The 16,982-nt window shown below is 41.8% G+C and overlaps 1 protein-coding gene across 3 annotated transcripts in view; it reads left to right on the top strand.

Moving 5' to 3' along the window:
• The window catches only part of ush2a (Usher syndrome 2A (autosomal recessive, mild)), an 815,153-nt gene that overhangs the window by 374,596 nt on the left and 423,575 nt on the right, over nt 1-16,982 (top strand). For all 3 annotated transcript variants that reach the window (XM_080200528.1, XM_080200527.1, XM_080200526.1), the window contains one exon: nt 1,986-2,157. In XM_080200528.1, the coding sequence (XP_080056654.1) occupies nt 1,986-2,157 (172 nt within the window). The remainder of the gene's footprint in view (nt 1-1,985; nt 2,158-16,982) is intronic.

Genomic DNA, 16,982 nt, shown 5'->3' with positions numbered 1-16,982 from the left:
CAACTGCTGTAGTTCTTGATGTAAAGTGTTGTTAAACAGGTGTTCCAGGATTTTGATCCAGTGATGATGAGTGAGTGGCGATATAAGTGAGCCCATTTATCTTTCTTGTAGCTATTCCTAACTCATGGTGTTTGGACTTGTATCAAATTCCATGATACTTCTCAGTAAGTGACTTCATGGCATTTGTTTCCACCATCTTCTGTCATTTTTAGAATGTAAAATCTCTTCCAGAATTAACACAAGTATGGAAAGTGTTCCTGTCCATTACAATATTAGTGATCGGCATTTGCTCTGAATGAAAAATAGCTGCCTTCCAGTTTTCATGGTTTGTGGAAGATTTGTAAAATCAGCCATGGCAGCCTTTGTTTCTTCTTGATCTGAAATGATATTGGGGTCCAAATGTTCATCTGACCTTTAATTAAACGTATTAATGAGCCCTTTGACTGTTGTTAGTGAATATGCTGGCCTTTAAATCAATGTCCATCTGAAAATCAGAACCAGCGACACTCTAATGAACACGCTGTGATTTTAAATATTTAATTTTTAACCCTTTACGGCTGTCAGGAGCAAAGATAGATTTAAATAATCTACATTTGTATTTGTGGGTATTAGCAATGAGGTATAACTTTAAGCAAGTCCGATTTCTGTTTCTGTATAGGAGAGGGTTAAAACTTCGGTTAGTTTATGTTGAACAAAGGTGCCTGCACATCTGTGAGTTTTGGTATAATTTCAAACTGTGCTGGTATGGTAATTAAAGCATTTACAATATGAAAACATTCAGGGTTTAATGAAAGACTAGGTTGTTGATTAGCAACCAGGGTCCACCCTAGGTTAGAACAAACTTTTGAGTTTAGTTTTAAGCTGGACCTAGAAGGAGCTGGGCAGGAACTATAAAATGCAGCCTTTTCAAAAGAACACAAGAAAGTTCAGAAACCAGGAAGTTGGGATACAAAGTATGTCAGAGGAAGACAATTAAACTGAAGGGACAAAGAACAAGAAGTTGAACAAGTTCTTGGATGAAATCAAAATAAAAAGCAGGGAAAACGCTTTGAGTCAAAGAGACAACTGCAAGAATCAAATTTAAAGTAAGAAGCCAGATACCTGAAGTAAATCAAAAGTATGGTAACATATTAACAAATCCTGTGAAACAGTAATGTTCTGTTGTCATGGCTGTGTAATTGAGAGACAAGTGTGGAAGCTTGAATGCAAGTGGAAACGCAAGGTAGAGGAAAACTGAAAGGAAGGATTGTAAACCTGAAGTGGATCCCTCGTGATGGCATCTAAAAGAAAACTGGGAAAAGATCCTCAATCGTGTTTTCGAGAGTGGTGTTCGGAAGCCAGAGTTCCAATGAGGTCGCTTGGCTCACAATATAACAAGCACCTGGAGGGATTTGATAAGAAATCCACAGAAGTTGTTTTGTATACGTTTGTCACTTTGTTTCAGACCGTGGTGTGTCTGACCACAGTTGGCCTATTAGTTCACATGGACTGTGTACTTACCAAGAACATTGTAGCGGAAGATGTATCTTGTAACTTGTGTTATCCTTATAAATCTGTGTACATCCATGAAGGTATAAGTGGGGTGGATTGTATCAGAGTCAATCTTTTCATGCTCATGTTCATGTTAACGATCTCTTTTTAAAAGTTAATTGGTAATCCTGAGACAGAGTCCTGTGACTCTGTTCATTCACATCTCTAATTAAGAAAAAAGGCTATTGAGCCAGGGTTACATTCTTAGACCTGACTGTCCAGTAGTGACATCAGCAGGGATCATAACAATGACCCATTTACATTTAAGGATGAGTTGGTAGCAAGGTGAAAATTGATCATAAAGTTTCCTAAAATATTCAATAATTGAATATAAATAAGTTGACTAAACTCTTTAGAATTCTATGCATAAGCTAATGACGTCAGACCAACCATAAATTAATTGTTTACACATCTATTTAGAGCCTCAGTAAATTATATTTTTCTGACAAATTTAGATGTCGAGAGCCTCCAAAAATTAATGGGCACCTAGAACACTACTTGCTACATGTTTCGACCAGCGAAGACAATTTGAACAACAGCGATGTGGTGTATAATAGCTCCAAGCTGTTTGTGGATTTCACTCTGAGACAACTTGAACCTGGGACGAGATACTTCATAAGACTTTCTGTAAGTATCCATGTTTTATTAAAATTAAACATGTTTGTAAATATGGTGAGGGATTTTTAACAATCTTGCAAGATTTTGCATAGAAATGATAATCTACTATTGTGCGAGCTTTATCTGGAAAATATTCATATATGGTAGGAATTGTTTTAAGCAGAGTTAAATAATTCCTCATGATTCCTTTTGTGTTGTCCAAAAGCATGTTAATTAATTAGACACCAATAATATGTGAACTATTATGATTGTATGATAGATTCCTACAACGTGATTTCTTGCAAACCTGAGGTAATGAAATTTGGTCTCTGTAGATGTTGTCCCTCTGGCTTCACTGTGATTTCTGACCTGTTCCTTGATATTTTGTGTACCCTTTCTTTGTGACTTTGTATCACCTGATACCCATAAATGCATAGTGAAGTGAGTTCCTCCTTGCTCAACCTCAAGATTGACATAATGGCTGTCTTGATGGTACTATGAAGCATCCTGGGAACAGGATGACCTGGACAATGTCAAATGTTTAAGTGATACTGCTTGAATTGTTCCATTGTTCAGGCCAAAAACTGGTACTGGGATATAGTCAACATGGCTGCTTATGATTTTTACTTCCATTGTTCTGGCCAGTAACTGATGTTGGCACAAATTCATATTCTGACAATCATATTGAGATGTGATTAAATATAGGACTCAGGCAAATTCTGTAAGGTGGCCAGGATAATATAACTAAGTTTGTAAACCATTAAAGGACTTTGTTTTGCATGTTTTGTTCTCATTTGCCAATGTTTGCCGAATCAAGCCACTTTGAATTTTGGATTCCTGTCTAATTAAATAAGAGTACTGTGTTTGTGTGGCAAAATGAAGTGCCAACGGAATGCAGGTTCAGTTGTGTACAGGATGTTAAACCCCCCTGAAGTGAATTGGGATCCTGATGCCATCCAGATTCTAGATTTACAGACAAGCGGTGCTATCTGGTAAGTAATTGTGATACGTAAAAAAAGTAATTAACTGAAGTTTTATCAAAGCATTCTCCCTTTAGCAGTCAGCACACGTATTTCTCGAGCAGTCTGCAACTCGTCAGGGTCAACCAGGTGAGAGCACAGTGAAGAGTGTTTCTCAGGTGGAGAAGCCTCTGAACAGTGAAACTAAGGAGCTCCAGGCATGTCTAGGTGGGAGGCTGATACAGCACTTGTTCTGAATATCTGCTCTCACTGCGTAACAGGTGATTCTTTATTTCTTGGAAGTCGGTTCTTGAATTTCAGCACTTCCCTGTTGTCAGCCTTCACTGAAGCACGGGAGCTACTTATGCAGCTCTACCTTGGACCTCCGATAAGAAGGAACAACGGGATTAATATGAGGAGCAGTAAGAGCAACACCTGCAGCGGCACCAGCTGCTTTCTCCCCAGCCATATGTCATTCCACAGTGCAGAGGGGATGGACACATGGATCCAGCTCGAAGGAGGTGAAACTCCCAATGGAGGGTCTACAGGCAGAACATCAGCTGCCTCATCATGTGTGAACACCAGTGCCCCGTGAGGCTCAGGTTTTCACACAAAAGCCTGCTGACATCTTCAGCCTCATCGTGAAAAAACCTCCCTCCTATTGGATGAGATTACATGCACTGCTAGTGGCTGCCAGCCCCAGCACTGCCCTGATACTCTGCCTTTCCTTAAAGATACATGCTTCTCCAGTAAAGAGAGAAAACAGAGAATGATGAGTGTGAGAACTGGATTGCACGGCAAGGAGAGAAGGAAAATATTAATGGAGGACGATTGTGAGGCATGGGATGGCAAAAAGTGTAGGTATTTGCTGTGCATATGAAGATGTGAGGAGGTGCCTGAAGAGAGAGGAATTAATGGAGCTGTAAGGTGTGTAGGCCTGAGGAGAGCTGTACCGAAGATTGCTGGGAGAATTATAAAGAACTGCAAAGGAAGACAAAAGAGAGAGTAATAGCTAAAAGAAGGAATATGAAAAGAAATTTGCAAGGGATATCAAGATTAACACAAAAGTTTTTATGATTATGTTGGAAGAAAAGGGTAAAGTGGGTTCTTTAGAAACAGTTCAGCTAATATTGCAAGCATGTTGAATAATTACTTTGTCAGTCTTCACAGTGAAAGCAAAGGATAATATACCTGACTTTCCAAAGAAACTAATAATGTATTGAGGATTGGAGCTCACTAAAATTAACATAAACAGGAGAATAATATTAGAAAAAAATGCACCAAAGACTGATAAATCCCCAGTATCTTAAAGCTTCTACCCCAAGGTTTTAAAGAAAGCAAGCGAAGGTTTTGCAGTTTTTTTGCCATAATCTTCCAAAAATCTCTCGATTCAAGAATCGTTTCTCTATATTAGAACATGTTACAAATGTAATTCCATTATCAAAGTATGTTAATCTTATTATTCATGCATCGTCATTGGCTAGGCTAGCACTTTATTGTTGATCCGTAACTGCCCTTGGAAAGGTGGTGAGCCGCATTCATAAATTGCGGCAGTCCATTTGGTGAAAGTACTCGCGGTGCTATGGGGAAAAACATTTCCCTGGGAACTGTGTAGCTGCACTGCCGTGCAGCAACAAAAATAAATTCCTGTGCATGTTGCGCATGAGTCAGCCCCTTTAAGTCACCACACATATGCAGAAATGACAAAATATTTAAAGGGGCCAAGCACTTAAACAAAAAAATACAAGATACTAATTGGGAGTTCAAAATTTTGACCCAGTTATGATAAAATAATGTAATGTATTGTCTGGGCAGGTTGGTGTGTGACTCAGAGGAGAGCTCATTGTTGGTGATGTTCACATGCACTTGCTGCCTTTATGCCTCTAAGTTTGACACCACCTGTTGAAGAAGCCTAGGAACATTGCTATCGTGCATTTGTAGCCATGGTGTGCCGGTAGTGAATGGAGTGCCAATAGATTGTTTATCCTGAATGGTATTGAGTTTCTTGGATGGTGTTGGATTTGCACTTATTCAGGCAATTGGAGAGCATTCCATTATATTCATGACTTGTGTTCCATAGATGTTGGAAAACTTTAACAAGTCAGGAAATGAATCACTTGCCAAGATTACCTTGCATCCAGCCTGCTCTGGTAGCCACTCTAATTAGGTGGCTGATCTAATTATGTTTCTGGCCAAAGGTGACCTGATGGATTTTTCTAAATCCAAACAGAAAAGACTTGAGATAGCCAGTGGGTCTGGCAGGATCTGTGTTGAAGGTAATAGAGTTAACATTTTGTGTATCTGACCCTTCATTTGTACAATGGTGACAACAACACCACCCCCCACCCTCCCCCCGCAACCCACCGCGACCCCCAGTTATTGATGGTAGGGGATCCAACTAGAGTTGTGCTGTCAAAATCCAAAGGGACCTGGTACTTAAGTGGCATGAATGTTACTGAGCCACGCCCTTATTAAATTTTGCAGACAAAGCACATTTTTGTAATATCGATTCTTTCTGAAAAAATCAGGCGAGTGTGGTTTTTCCTAAATCCCGTGATTTTTGTATTTTTTCCCGAGAAAGAAATTATAGACTCGTTAGTATAACATCTGTTCTGGGGAAGTTAATGGAATCTAGTTAATGGAATCTATAATTAAGGACAGAGTGACTGAGCACTTAGAGAAATTTGAGCTGATTAGAGACAGTCAGTATGGATTTGTGAAGCGGAGGTCATGTCTAATGGATTTAATTGAATATTTTTGAGGAAGTAACTGAAGTTGTACATGGGGGCATGTCTATGGATGGAGCTTATATGGACTTCCAGAAAGCATTCAGTGAGGTTCCACATAAGAAACTTAATAAAATTAAAACCCATTAATTAAAATTAAGTATTTGCCTGATTGGGAGTTTTATGCTCACTGTTTGGATGGCTGTTCCTCCGCTATATCTCTGCATAAGACTTATAATAGCTACAACGTTGGGTCATGTTCGAGTCGATTAACTACCAATTGCCCACGATTTTTCACTGTCTGACAACACCCGTGCAATTTTATGTTGGTTGGACAATTTACACAGGGAGGAGATAATCACAGCAGAACAAAGTTAGGATATCCGGGCTGAAGTGTAGAGTTGGAGGTTGCCATTGAAATTACGAGAGGAGAGAATTGGCCTGAGTTCAATTCTTAAGTGTTCATCTTGATGGGAGTGATTTAGAAGGGGCACTCTAGTCACAGAGGCACCCTTACAGGAAACACTGACAGGAAGGATTCACAGGGAGTAGGGGCCATGGCGATAGTTCACTCAGGTGGAGCTCCTTAAGCAAGGATAAAAGAAGGAGGGGAGGAAGGTTGCTGAGGGGCAGCGGCATCCTTCTAGTGAACTAATTGAGTGCCCCAGTGATACTGAAGGGCTAGAAGGATGCAGAGGTGTCTGCAGGTAGTCCTGCCTGGAGAAGGGTTGACCCTGAAGGATGAGTGTACAGGCATCATTCAAATCATCTCCACATATATGGGTGCCAGTATCTTATGTGGCTGTGGCTCTCCAGGGAGGAGGTCATAACAATTTATGATTTGCTTAGAGGGGAAATGATCTTCAATGGTGTGGATGGTTACCCAGTTCCTGTGGCACTGAAAATGACGGCTGTGTTGAATTCCTATTCCTTGGGATCTGTTCAAGGGTCAGCTGTATCTTTCCACAGTATTCCCCAATCAGCAGCCTGGCAATACACCCAGCTTATTACTGACACATTATTCATTAGGGTGGTCAAATTCATCACTGCAGGGTCAGCCAAGCTGAGAGATCAGGATGTTTTAGAACCATTGCAAGATTCCCTAATGTGCTGGGGGAGAATAATTGCCCCGTGTATCCAAAAAGGCACCCATGGGATAACCAGGGGCATTTGTAAACCCGGAGGGATTTCACTTCCTTAATGTATAGATTCCATCTGAGGATTCTACAGGTCTATGCACAATAGCTTGAGGGTAGCCATAATGCTTCTATCCTTAGGTGCTCCCAGGTTACTCAGCTCTTTGTCCCAGCCATTTAACTGGATGATTGGCTACTTGGAAATGAGGGTCATCTATTAAGGAGGGGACTCATGCAGAGGACCAATACAACATGAGCCATGCTTCTACCAAGGTAATTATTGAGGACTATCGTTCTCCTAAAAATGAGGTGATGATGCCTGGATTGATCTGCTGACTCCCCACAACATGTGATGGTTAGGCTCTCTGATCATTGCTGCAAGCTGCACAATTTGGCTCTGCCAAATTGGATGAGGCCAGCTTTCATTCTCAAACCTCCTCAGATGAGAATCAAAGGACGATTCAGAAGAGGAACAGTAGGATGAGAGAATAGTACGTTGCACCATAAGGGGCAACAGAGAGCCGTTGCCAGGGAGATGAAGCTGTCCTTGATCATGAGGTGATTCACTAAAACATCTGGTAGCCTTTGCCACATACAATAATGAGAGACCTTGTTTTGCCCAAAATCTCCACTTGGCGAGACACTCACATTAACTTAAAGGTTCGCATTCGAATTTCTCTCTCCCACTGGGTCCCTGAGGTCCATTGGAAGCAACCATGGACTTGTTGCTCTTTTCATTATCATGTGGATGGGGAAACCAGCTCAAATGTGACACCATCACCACTGATGATAAATATTTAATGAAGTGGATCACAACAACGTAACAGTTTGTGATTGGCAAGCCACAACCAACAGCACTTTCAGGAAATGCTGGACATAAGTGTAGACCTGCAAGTCACTGAATTGGTACTGAGCTCAATAAGAACTTAGTGTTTTCTGCCATTTCCACTCTTTGCGCATGACAGAGAGCTTCTCTTTTGTGACAAAAATCTAGTCTTTGAAAACCGGAGGGGTGAAAACCTGATTCCTTGCTATCTCTACTCATTTGTTCATGACTGATAAATCCTTCTTCCCTGATGGTAAAGCTCAGGATTGGATGGAAGTGGAGGCAGTTACATTTTCTGATGGAGTTGACCAGTTGCTATTTTCTTAAGTTATTAGTACCACCCTTAATATAGAAAAGCACCTTAAGATACTTTAAAAATGCAAGTGGTGTTGTGGGAACAGAGGGCTTGTGGTGGAATGTGAACAACAGTATGCATCTCTGTTTTGCAGAAACACAGAAATATTCAATGCAAGTATTTCTTGTGTTAGGAGATACACTTGCTATCTTGTTCAATAAAGTATTATTAAAAATGTTGCCTACAGAAGTACTCAGTCATGCAGAACACAACTGGGATTTTCTGCTAGTATCATTCATCTACTTCAATGCTAAGTAAATTCTCAATTTTACCGACAGTTATATGCGCAAAATCGCTTGACACAAACAAATTCTTGCTTAATTATCGGCCACTTTGTAATGAGTTTTACTGTCAGCTTTATATAAATTTGTACTTGGCTATTTTCACATACATGTTCAATTTATTTATTTGATGCAATGAAAAAATCAAATACCTAAGAAAGTAAGCCAATGTTAGGGATCTGACAGTAAGAAAGAAATTTAGGCAGTTATTTTTATAAATATTTTTTATAATTTGCATAAGATGAAATTAAATACATTTCTGGCAAAAGAAATAATTAAGTGTTCTGGCAAGAAGACAGGTGAAATTTCAATGTATCAAAGAGAACAGGATTATTGTGTCGACAGACCTTTCCTTACTCCTAAAAACTTTGATTTGCATATCTATATTGAAATTGTGCTAAAATAACATTTACATGCTTAATATAATTAAAATTCATCTGATTACTATTTTTGCAAACACGTTGGTTCATTTATTATAAAAAGGAAGAATTTGTTTTTCAATAGTGTCCCCAAAATCTCAGGAGATCCCTGTGCATTATGGCTCACAAAGTACTTTCCACAACATCACGTTAAAATCCAACAGGTTTATTTTGTATCATGAGCTTTCGGAGTGCTGCTCCATTATCAGGCTCCTTCATCACTCACCTAATGAAGGAGCAGCGCTCCGAAAGCTCGTGATACCAAAGAAACCTGTTGGACTTTAACCTGGTGTTGTGAGACTTCTTGCTGTGCCCACCCCAATCCAACGCTGGCATCTCCACGTCAAAGTACTTTTTAGAAGTGCAATCATGGAGGTAATTTAGGGAAATGCAGCAGCCAACATGGACACAGCAAAGTCCTGTCAGCAGTAATGGGATAATCTTCAAGCAATCCTGACTGCTGATTGTGTCAGGAATGGGTGGCACAGTGGTTAGCACTGCTGCCTCACAGCTCCAGGGATCGATTCGAGGCTTGGGTCACTGTCTGTGTGGAATTAGCACATTCCCCCTGAGTCTGCATGCACTTCCTCTGGGTGCTCTGGTTTTCTCCCACAGTCCAAAGATGTATGGGTTAGATTAGTGTTGGCCATACTAAATTGCCTCTGAGTGTCCCAGGGTGTGCAGGTGAGAGGGATTAGTGGGGTAAACGTGTGGAGTTGTGAGGAAAGGACTTGGGGTGGTGTTGTTGTTGGTGCAGATTTGATGAGCCGAATGGCCTCCTTCTGCACTGTAGGTTTTCTATGATTTAGTGCCATGGTATATTTCATTTCCACCTGAAAAGATATGGCAGACAAGGGGCTGGATTTTGTCATTCTGACGAAAGGCAAACATACATCACGTGGGTGGGGTGGGGGGTATGGTGGAAGAGGCAGGCAAAATCCGATCCTGGGAGAATAAATGATGAAATGCTTTCTCACAATATTGTTAAATAATCCGATTTAAAATCGGACATATTCAAGTCAAAATCAATTTCTTTGATTATTTAAACAGTTACCTAAAACAATTCATTTGAGATGGCTTAGTGTTTTTCATTTCTTTGAATGACAAATCGAATTAATCCAGACACAGCTGGCTAAAATGACCGACCTCTGATAGTTATTTTACAAAAAAAAATTGACACTTTGGAAACTTAATTTCGCTGCAAGTGGGCAGGCACCGATGGAAAATTGTGCTTGATCGCCATGTTTAGATTTGCAAAACTAAAACTGAGATTGAAAATGTAACTTGGTGCCATGTCACATTAGTGGTTTTGTGGATCAGCTGGATCTCAATTGAGATGTTTTGTTGTGCAGTAGCCCGCAAGTCTCCCTGACAGTTCCCATTGACTAAAATTAGGGTAAATAATGCCTCATCTTTCAAAAAAACATAGGCACAATTTCCCTGGGTAACTATGAGATCAGAAATAGAGATGGTGTTTGAGGGCACGGATGGATTTACAATGAAGCACACTTTGCCTAGACACAGGTCCTCAAAACCACAGGGGGCCCCAAAATAATTAGCAGGTCTCTTGCAACCAATCAAGGTCAGAACTACTTTGAAATCCCTTCCAGAATTTCCATGTCAATCACTCTGCTGAGCCAATCACAGAGAAGGGGACAGTTCTTTCCTGACACAATCAATGGCCAGAACTACATTACCAAAGCAACTTCTGGCTGCATGTGCCTGCATAATGAGAAATAGATGTATGGAACCTGGGAAGAACCAGCCCATGGTGCCTGATGGGAATTGTAGTTCTGCTGTTTGCAGCGTTGGATGGCGTTCAATGCTCAAGAGTTCAAATCTGAGAGATGGCGAGCCTGAGCGGTGCCATTTGAGCGTGGCTGGAATTGGAGGTGCCAGATCCAGATGGCAGGAACTAATTTGCCATTTAATATGCTCTCTACCCCATTCCCCCCTCTGAAATTCCAATACCTCACCCCCCAGTTCCCTCCTTCACACCCCCATCAATCCATTCTCTCACCCCCCCCCCATCCCCCATGGAGGCACAATGTGTGGGGTCAAGAAAGTTGTGTGTGTGTGTGTGTGTGTGTGTGTCCATATCCGATATATCTGGTGTGTGTGTCCATATCCATCCATGTCCGATACATCCGGTGTATGTGTGTCCATGTCCATCTGTATCTGATATTTCCAGTGCGTGTGTCCATATCCATCTGTGTCTGATATATCTGCTGTGTATCTATCTGTACCTGATACATCTGGTGTGTGTGTCCATATCCATCTGTATCTGATATTTCCAGTGTGTGTGTCCATATCCATCTGTGTCTGATATATCTGCTGTGTATCTATCTGTATCCGATACATCCGGTGTGTGTGTCCATGTCCATCTGTTTCTGATATTTCTGGTGTGTGTGTCCATGTCCATCCATGTCCGATATATCCGGTGTGTATGTCCATATCCAGGCCTGACCATTAATGAGCCAAGCCTGTCAGCAGCTTCCAGCAGGGGAGGTACCTCTTAGCATTGTGATGCAGTTGGCTACTGTAGGAGTTCAAGGGGTAGCTGCCATCGCAGTAAGATGTGGGCTGGAATTCTCCCATCCCGCCTATCATGGGAATTGTAGTGGGCGGGGTGGGGGGGGCGGGACCGTGTGGGATTGCTCCAGTTTTGAGGTGAGAGTGGCCGGAGTATCCTACTAGTGATGTATGGGAGCGCACAACCACTCACTGATTGAGAGAAGCACATTCTGCAGGTAAATCCCTCACCCTAGCACTGTAGCGAGGCCAAACCGGTCCATTTTAAGCCTGCATTCCCTCAGAAAGAACAATGGGGAGGGATTTTCAGCTCCTTTTTTTTGGGTGGGGGGGCGGTGGGTGGGAAAGGCCGAGGGGATGGAGAGGCAGGTGAGAATCCCAAAATGACTTTTTTGTCGTCATGCCTAATATTTGATAAAAACCAAGAAAGATAAACAGCCTTGATGTAATATTATTTCACTTCAATTCTCCTTCTCCTCCAACTCTTTGTTCTGTAAATAAAGTTTGTATTGTTTTTCCTCAATGAAATTAAGTGCATTTTCACCCAATCTCCACTTAAAATTGTACTTATACAGTAAACACGCTTTCATTCCTTAATGGAGATGCCCAAATCCAAAGTTGTTGGCAGATGAGCCCGCCCTGCCGGCATGACATTGGAGGACTTTTGACAAAGTGTTTAAAAATACAATGGGAAAAGCTGGCAGCGTGGCCAATGGGCAACCCTTCACTTTTCCTGCCCAGGACAACATTTTACCAAAAAGGCTCAATTAGCCAGGGGTACAAGTTGAGAGTGAGAGGAGGGGAGTTTAAAAGAGACTTAAGGGGCAAGTTTTTCATACAGAGGGTTCTGAATGCCTAATTCTGTAACAACGTTCGAGAGGTACCTGGATAGATTCATGAGTAGGCAGTGAGCAGAAGGATATGGACCATGTAGGGACAAGAAAATATTACATTAAAGAGGCATCTGAATTGGCACAGTCTTGGTGGGCCGAAGGGTCTGTTTCTGTGCTGTATTGTTACTTGCCCTCCTTTTCTTGATTCATGGTTCAAAATAAAATTCAAAATGGCACTAATATTTTTCACTTAATGCATAGTCTTACTGATGTTTACGGATTCAAATAAATAATACATAGCAAAACAACACAATAGAATATTGAGAAATTATATGGCCAATGCATTTACTTCAGAGCTCCTGCACCACAAAACTTTCTACTGCTCCACTGGCAGTGGCGGTGGGGGAGGAGGGCGGATGGAAAGCCAGTGCAGCAGGCATGGGGAAAGAGAGTGTGTGAGTGGTGTGGGATAAGAAAGTGTGTGTAAGGGTTGGTGGTCAGAGAGAGAGTGTATGTATGAGGTGGGGGACAAGAGAGACAGTATGTGTGAGGGGTGGTGGGTAAGAGAAAGAGTGTATGCAAAGGGTAGAGGTAAAAGAAATTGTGTGTGGGGGTGAGGGTAAGAGAGAGATTGTGTAAGGATTGTGGAGGAAGAGAGATGGTGTGTGAGAGGAGTGAGGGTAAGAGGGGGTAAGGCATTGACTATCTTTAAGACAGAGATAGGTTCTTGATTAATAAGGAGATCAGGGATTTTGGGGAAAAGGCAGGAGAATGGGGATGACAAAAATACCAGCCATGATTGAATGGTGGGGCAAACTTGATGGGCCAAGTGGCCTAATTCTGCTCCTATGTTTTATGGTAGTCTAAGTGAGTCTGTGTGTGAAGAGTGGAGGAAGAGAGAGTGTGTGTGAGGGGTGGGAGAAGAGAGAGTGCGTGTGAGGGGTGGGGGAAGTGAGAGTGTGCGTGAGAGGTGGAGGAAAAGAGAGTGGGTGTGAGGGGTGGAGAGAAGAGAGACAGTGTGTGTGAGCAGTAGAAGGAAAAAAGAGTGTGTGTGAGGGGTGAAGGAAGAAAAAGTGTGTGTGTGAAGGGTTGGGGAAAAGAGAGTGTGTGTGTGTGAGGGGTAGAAGAAAAAAAGGAATGTGTGTGAGGGGTGGGGGAAGAGAGAGAGAGTGTGCAAAGCTTGGGGATAAAAGAGAGAGTCTATGAGAAGGCCAGGGGATATAGAGAGAGTGTGCAAGAGGTTGGGGGAAGGGTGAACAGAGTGTCTGAGAGGAGTGGGGAAAGCAAGTGTGCGAGGAGTGGGGGTAGAAACAGTGTGTGCTTGGAGTGGGGGGAAGGGAGGGTTTGCCAAGAGATGGGGTAAGACAGAATGTGTGTGAGGGATGGATTTCAGTCTTCAGATCCTGGGGTGGTGCGGGAGTGGGGCTGAAGCTGAAGCTGAGCATAGGGCCCCACAAACTGTAAATCTGCCTCTGCTTGAGTGAATCATTGAGCTTATAAATATGATTTCTTAGTTAGGGATAGACATATCGAGCATCCCGACATACTTCAAAGTAAGGTCGTTTCTTACAAAGTTGATTGCATTTTTTGAAAAGTCACTAAAATGTTAGATGAGTAAACCCAGCAGGAATTGTCTACTTAGTCTTCCAACAAGCTTTTGACAAGGTATCACACAAGAAGCTTATCTACAAGATCAAAGCCTTTGTTATCAGTGGCAACATATTGAGCTGGATTGAGAACTGACTGGAAAACTGTATGCAGAATATAATTATATATGGATTTGGATGTGTTTGGACAGCGATTATCAGTGGTATCCTGCAGGGATCAGTGTTGGGATTGTTGCTTTTTATTATTTTTATTAATGATGATAAATGTAGGTGCTGGCATGTGATCTGCAAGTTTGCAGGTGATATTAAGATTTGTGCGAGTGCCAGAACTGTAGCCAATGCTTGCCTGCTTCAGGTAGATCTTGATGTATTGGAGGATTACGCTCGTGACTGACAAATGATAATTTAACTTGGAAAAGTGCAGTGTTATGCATGTCTGCAAGGTTAAAGCTAAATATGCATACACTTTTATGAAAAGTAATTGAAGCGGATGGAGACAGAAAGGGATCTCAATGTTCTAGTGGGTGGCACGGTGGGTTAGCACTGCTGCCTCACAGGGCCAGGAACCCGGGATGTGCTGAGTTGCTTCAAGAGCTTTTCATTTGCTTTCTACCAGGACTGTTGTCTCTTTTCCACACTTTATCTTCAACCATACCTCAACTCATTGCCTTCAACATATGGACCTCATTTAGAGTCTCACTACATGTTACTTCTTATTTCAAGCTTCTCACTATGGGTGCACTGATTATTGCCATTGAGACTTTGAATACCATACGGTGGCACAGTGGTTAGCACTGCTGCCTCACAGCACCAGGAACCCGGGTTCGATTCCTGTCTTGGGTGACTATCTACGTGGAGTTCGCACGTGGGCCTGTATGGGTTTCCTCTAGGCACTCCTGTTTCCTCCTACACTCCAAAGATGTGCAGATTAGGTGGATTGGCCATGCTAAATTGCCCCTTAGAGTTCCAAGATGTTGTGGGTTAGGGGGATTAGCAGGGTACCACCCACAATTTGGGAAGGTACCTTATGAAGGAAAGAGATTATGTTTGGGTTGACAGTTTGTTCCAATTAAATAAGTTAGGGAGGGCCAAGGATCAAAATTTAAAGTTGGACAAGACAAGATCTAAGTTAGATGTCAGGAGGTGGTTCTTTTTCCGGAGAATAGCTGACCTCTGGTACAGTCTGCTGGCTTGAGTGGGGGATGGTGAATCACTAAATCATTTCAAACAGCCAGACCTGTTTCTGGCTGGGCAAAAAGTAATCTCTTACACAAGATAGGTGCTGCATAAAATTTCAATTGCCTGGTGAGGTCAGAGATGAATTTCCTAAATTTTTGTTCCCAGTTGATTTGGATTTGTATCTGGTGCCTTGACTCTCTGAGGAATTCATGTGGTTTTCGCTGAGATGGTAGATGTGCGTAATGTATATATGCAAAGTGCTACAATTGTGAGAGAAAGGTTGTATTGACCAGAAGGTTTTCCCTGTCCATCATTGTTTCTATGTTTATGTTTGTAGAGAGCAATTAGAAGGTTAAAAGGACGAAATACCATTATGCAGTTCAAATATACAAATTTTCTATTTAGTACCATACTCATTCCATAATTACGTCAAGTGTCTCACAGGAGAAATGCCTCAAATATATTTTCCTTTTCACATTTTCTTTCTATGCACTCTTCATAATTTTTCAACATATTTAATATCTATACCTGGTTTGCTTTAGTTATTCCCCATTAGCCACCGTGATTTGTGTTCATCACAATTTAGGAAGTTGGACAAAAAGCCAAGTTTTGCAAAATATGTGGTTAATATATATTTTTTTGTTTTGTGTTTTAGCCCTTGCTATTTGCTGGAAATCTCTAATACGTCATTATTCACAGCTTCAAAATAGGGACCGTCCCATAGGACAAAAAGTCATAGCCAGTGCCTTCCAATGCGCCTCGGTTTAAAACTGGATGAATGATATCATAAGTTGAAAGTTAAATCTAAGAAGACAGAATGATTAAATCACCAACACAGCTCATAGTGAACCAAAGAGGCTGTCACTCCAACTTACATATCAAGAAATCAACAACTTGGAGTTGGAGATGCCATGACTGGGGAACTAATACACTGCAGGGAGGAATTTTCAAGGGGTAGATAATATCATTTTAATGTCCATTGTTCTTTCTTTCAAAAGAAACATTTCCATGTAGTAACTTGATACCGCAAAGGATGGAGGGAAGTGGTGGTGGGCAATGGTTTTAGGAACTTTATGGACAGGCAAAATAAAATTGCACAAAGGAGGCATTTCTACCTGCAAGTATCTTGTGATAATAGCAGAGCAGATGGTGTAGAACAGATAGTGCACCTAGAACTGGAAGCTAATGATGCCATATGAGCAAACAACGGTGGATTTATTCCTGATCCATTGAAGGATTCAGGGAATTTTAATTGATTCTATAGAGGCTGGTAGCGAAACAGGACCATATTGAATGCTTACAACACTGGGATAATGGATGCTGGAAATTTGAATTAACAAAAAATGCTGGATATATTTAGCAGAATGGCATGTTGGCAAAGTGGTTAACACTGCTGCCTCACAGCGCCAGGGACCTGGGTTCAATTCTGGCTTTGGGTGACTGTGGAGCTGTACATTCTCCCCATGTCTATGTGGATTTCCGCCGGGTGATGCGGTTTCCTCCCACAATCCAAAGATGGTTAGGTAGATTATCCATAGCGAATGCACATGGTTATGGGGATACGGTGGGGGAGGGGGGTTGGCAAGCATGGATGAGATGCTATTTTGAAGAATTGGTGCAGAATCAGTAGGCCGAGTGGTCTCCATCTGTACTGTAATGAAATGCTCGGTGCATTGGCGTATCTGCCAGTAAACCAGTCATTGTCAAGGAGCATGGAGGAGTTCAACATCAGAGGTTGACATGGTGGCACAGTGTTTAGCACTGCCTCACAGTGCTAGGGACTTGGGTTCGATTCCGGCCTCAGGTGACTGGAGTTTGCACGTACTTACTGTTCAGTGTGGGTTTCTTCCGTGTGCTCCGATTTCCTCCCACAGTGCAAAGGTGTTTAAAGCACGTCAAGATAGATAAATCCCCGGGACCTGATGAAGTGTATCCAAAGACACTGTGGGAGGCTAGGGAGGAAATTGCGGGTCCCCTAGCCAAGATATTTGAATCATCAATA

Source organism: Carcharhinus amblyrhynchos, chromosome 12 (assembly GCF_965287045.1).
Source record: "Carcharhinus amblyrhynchos chromosome 12, sCarAmb.v2.hapA, whole genome shotgun sequence".
NCBI lineage: Eukaryota > Metazoa > Chordata > Chondrichthyes > Carcharhiniformes > Carcharhinidae > Carcharhinus > Carcharhinus amblyrhynchos.
This window is presented reverse-complemented; position numbering and strand designations above follow the sequence as displayed.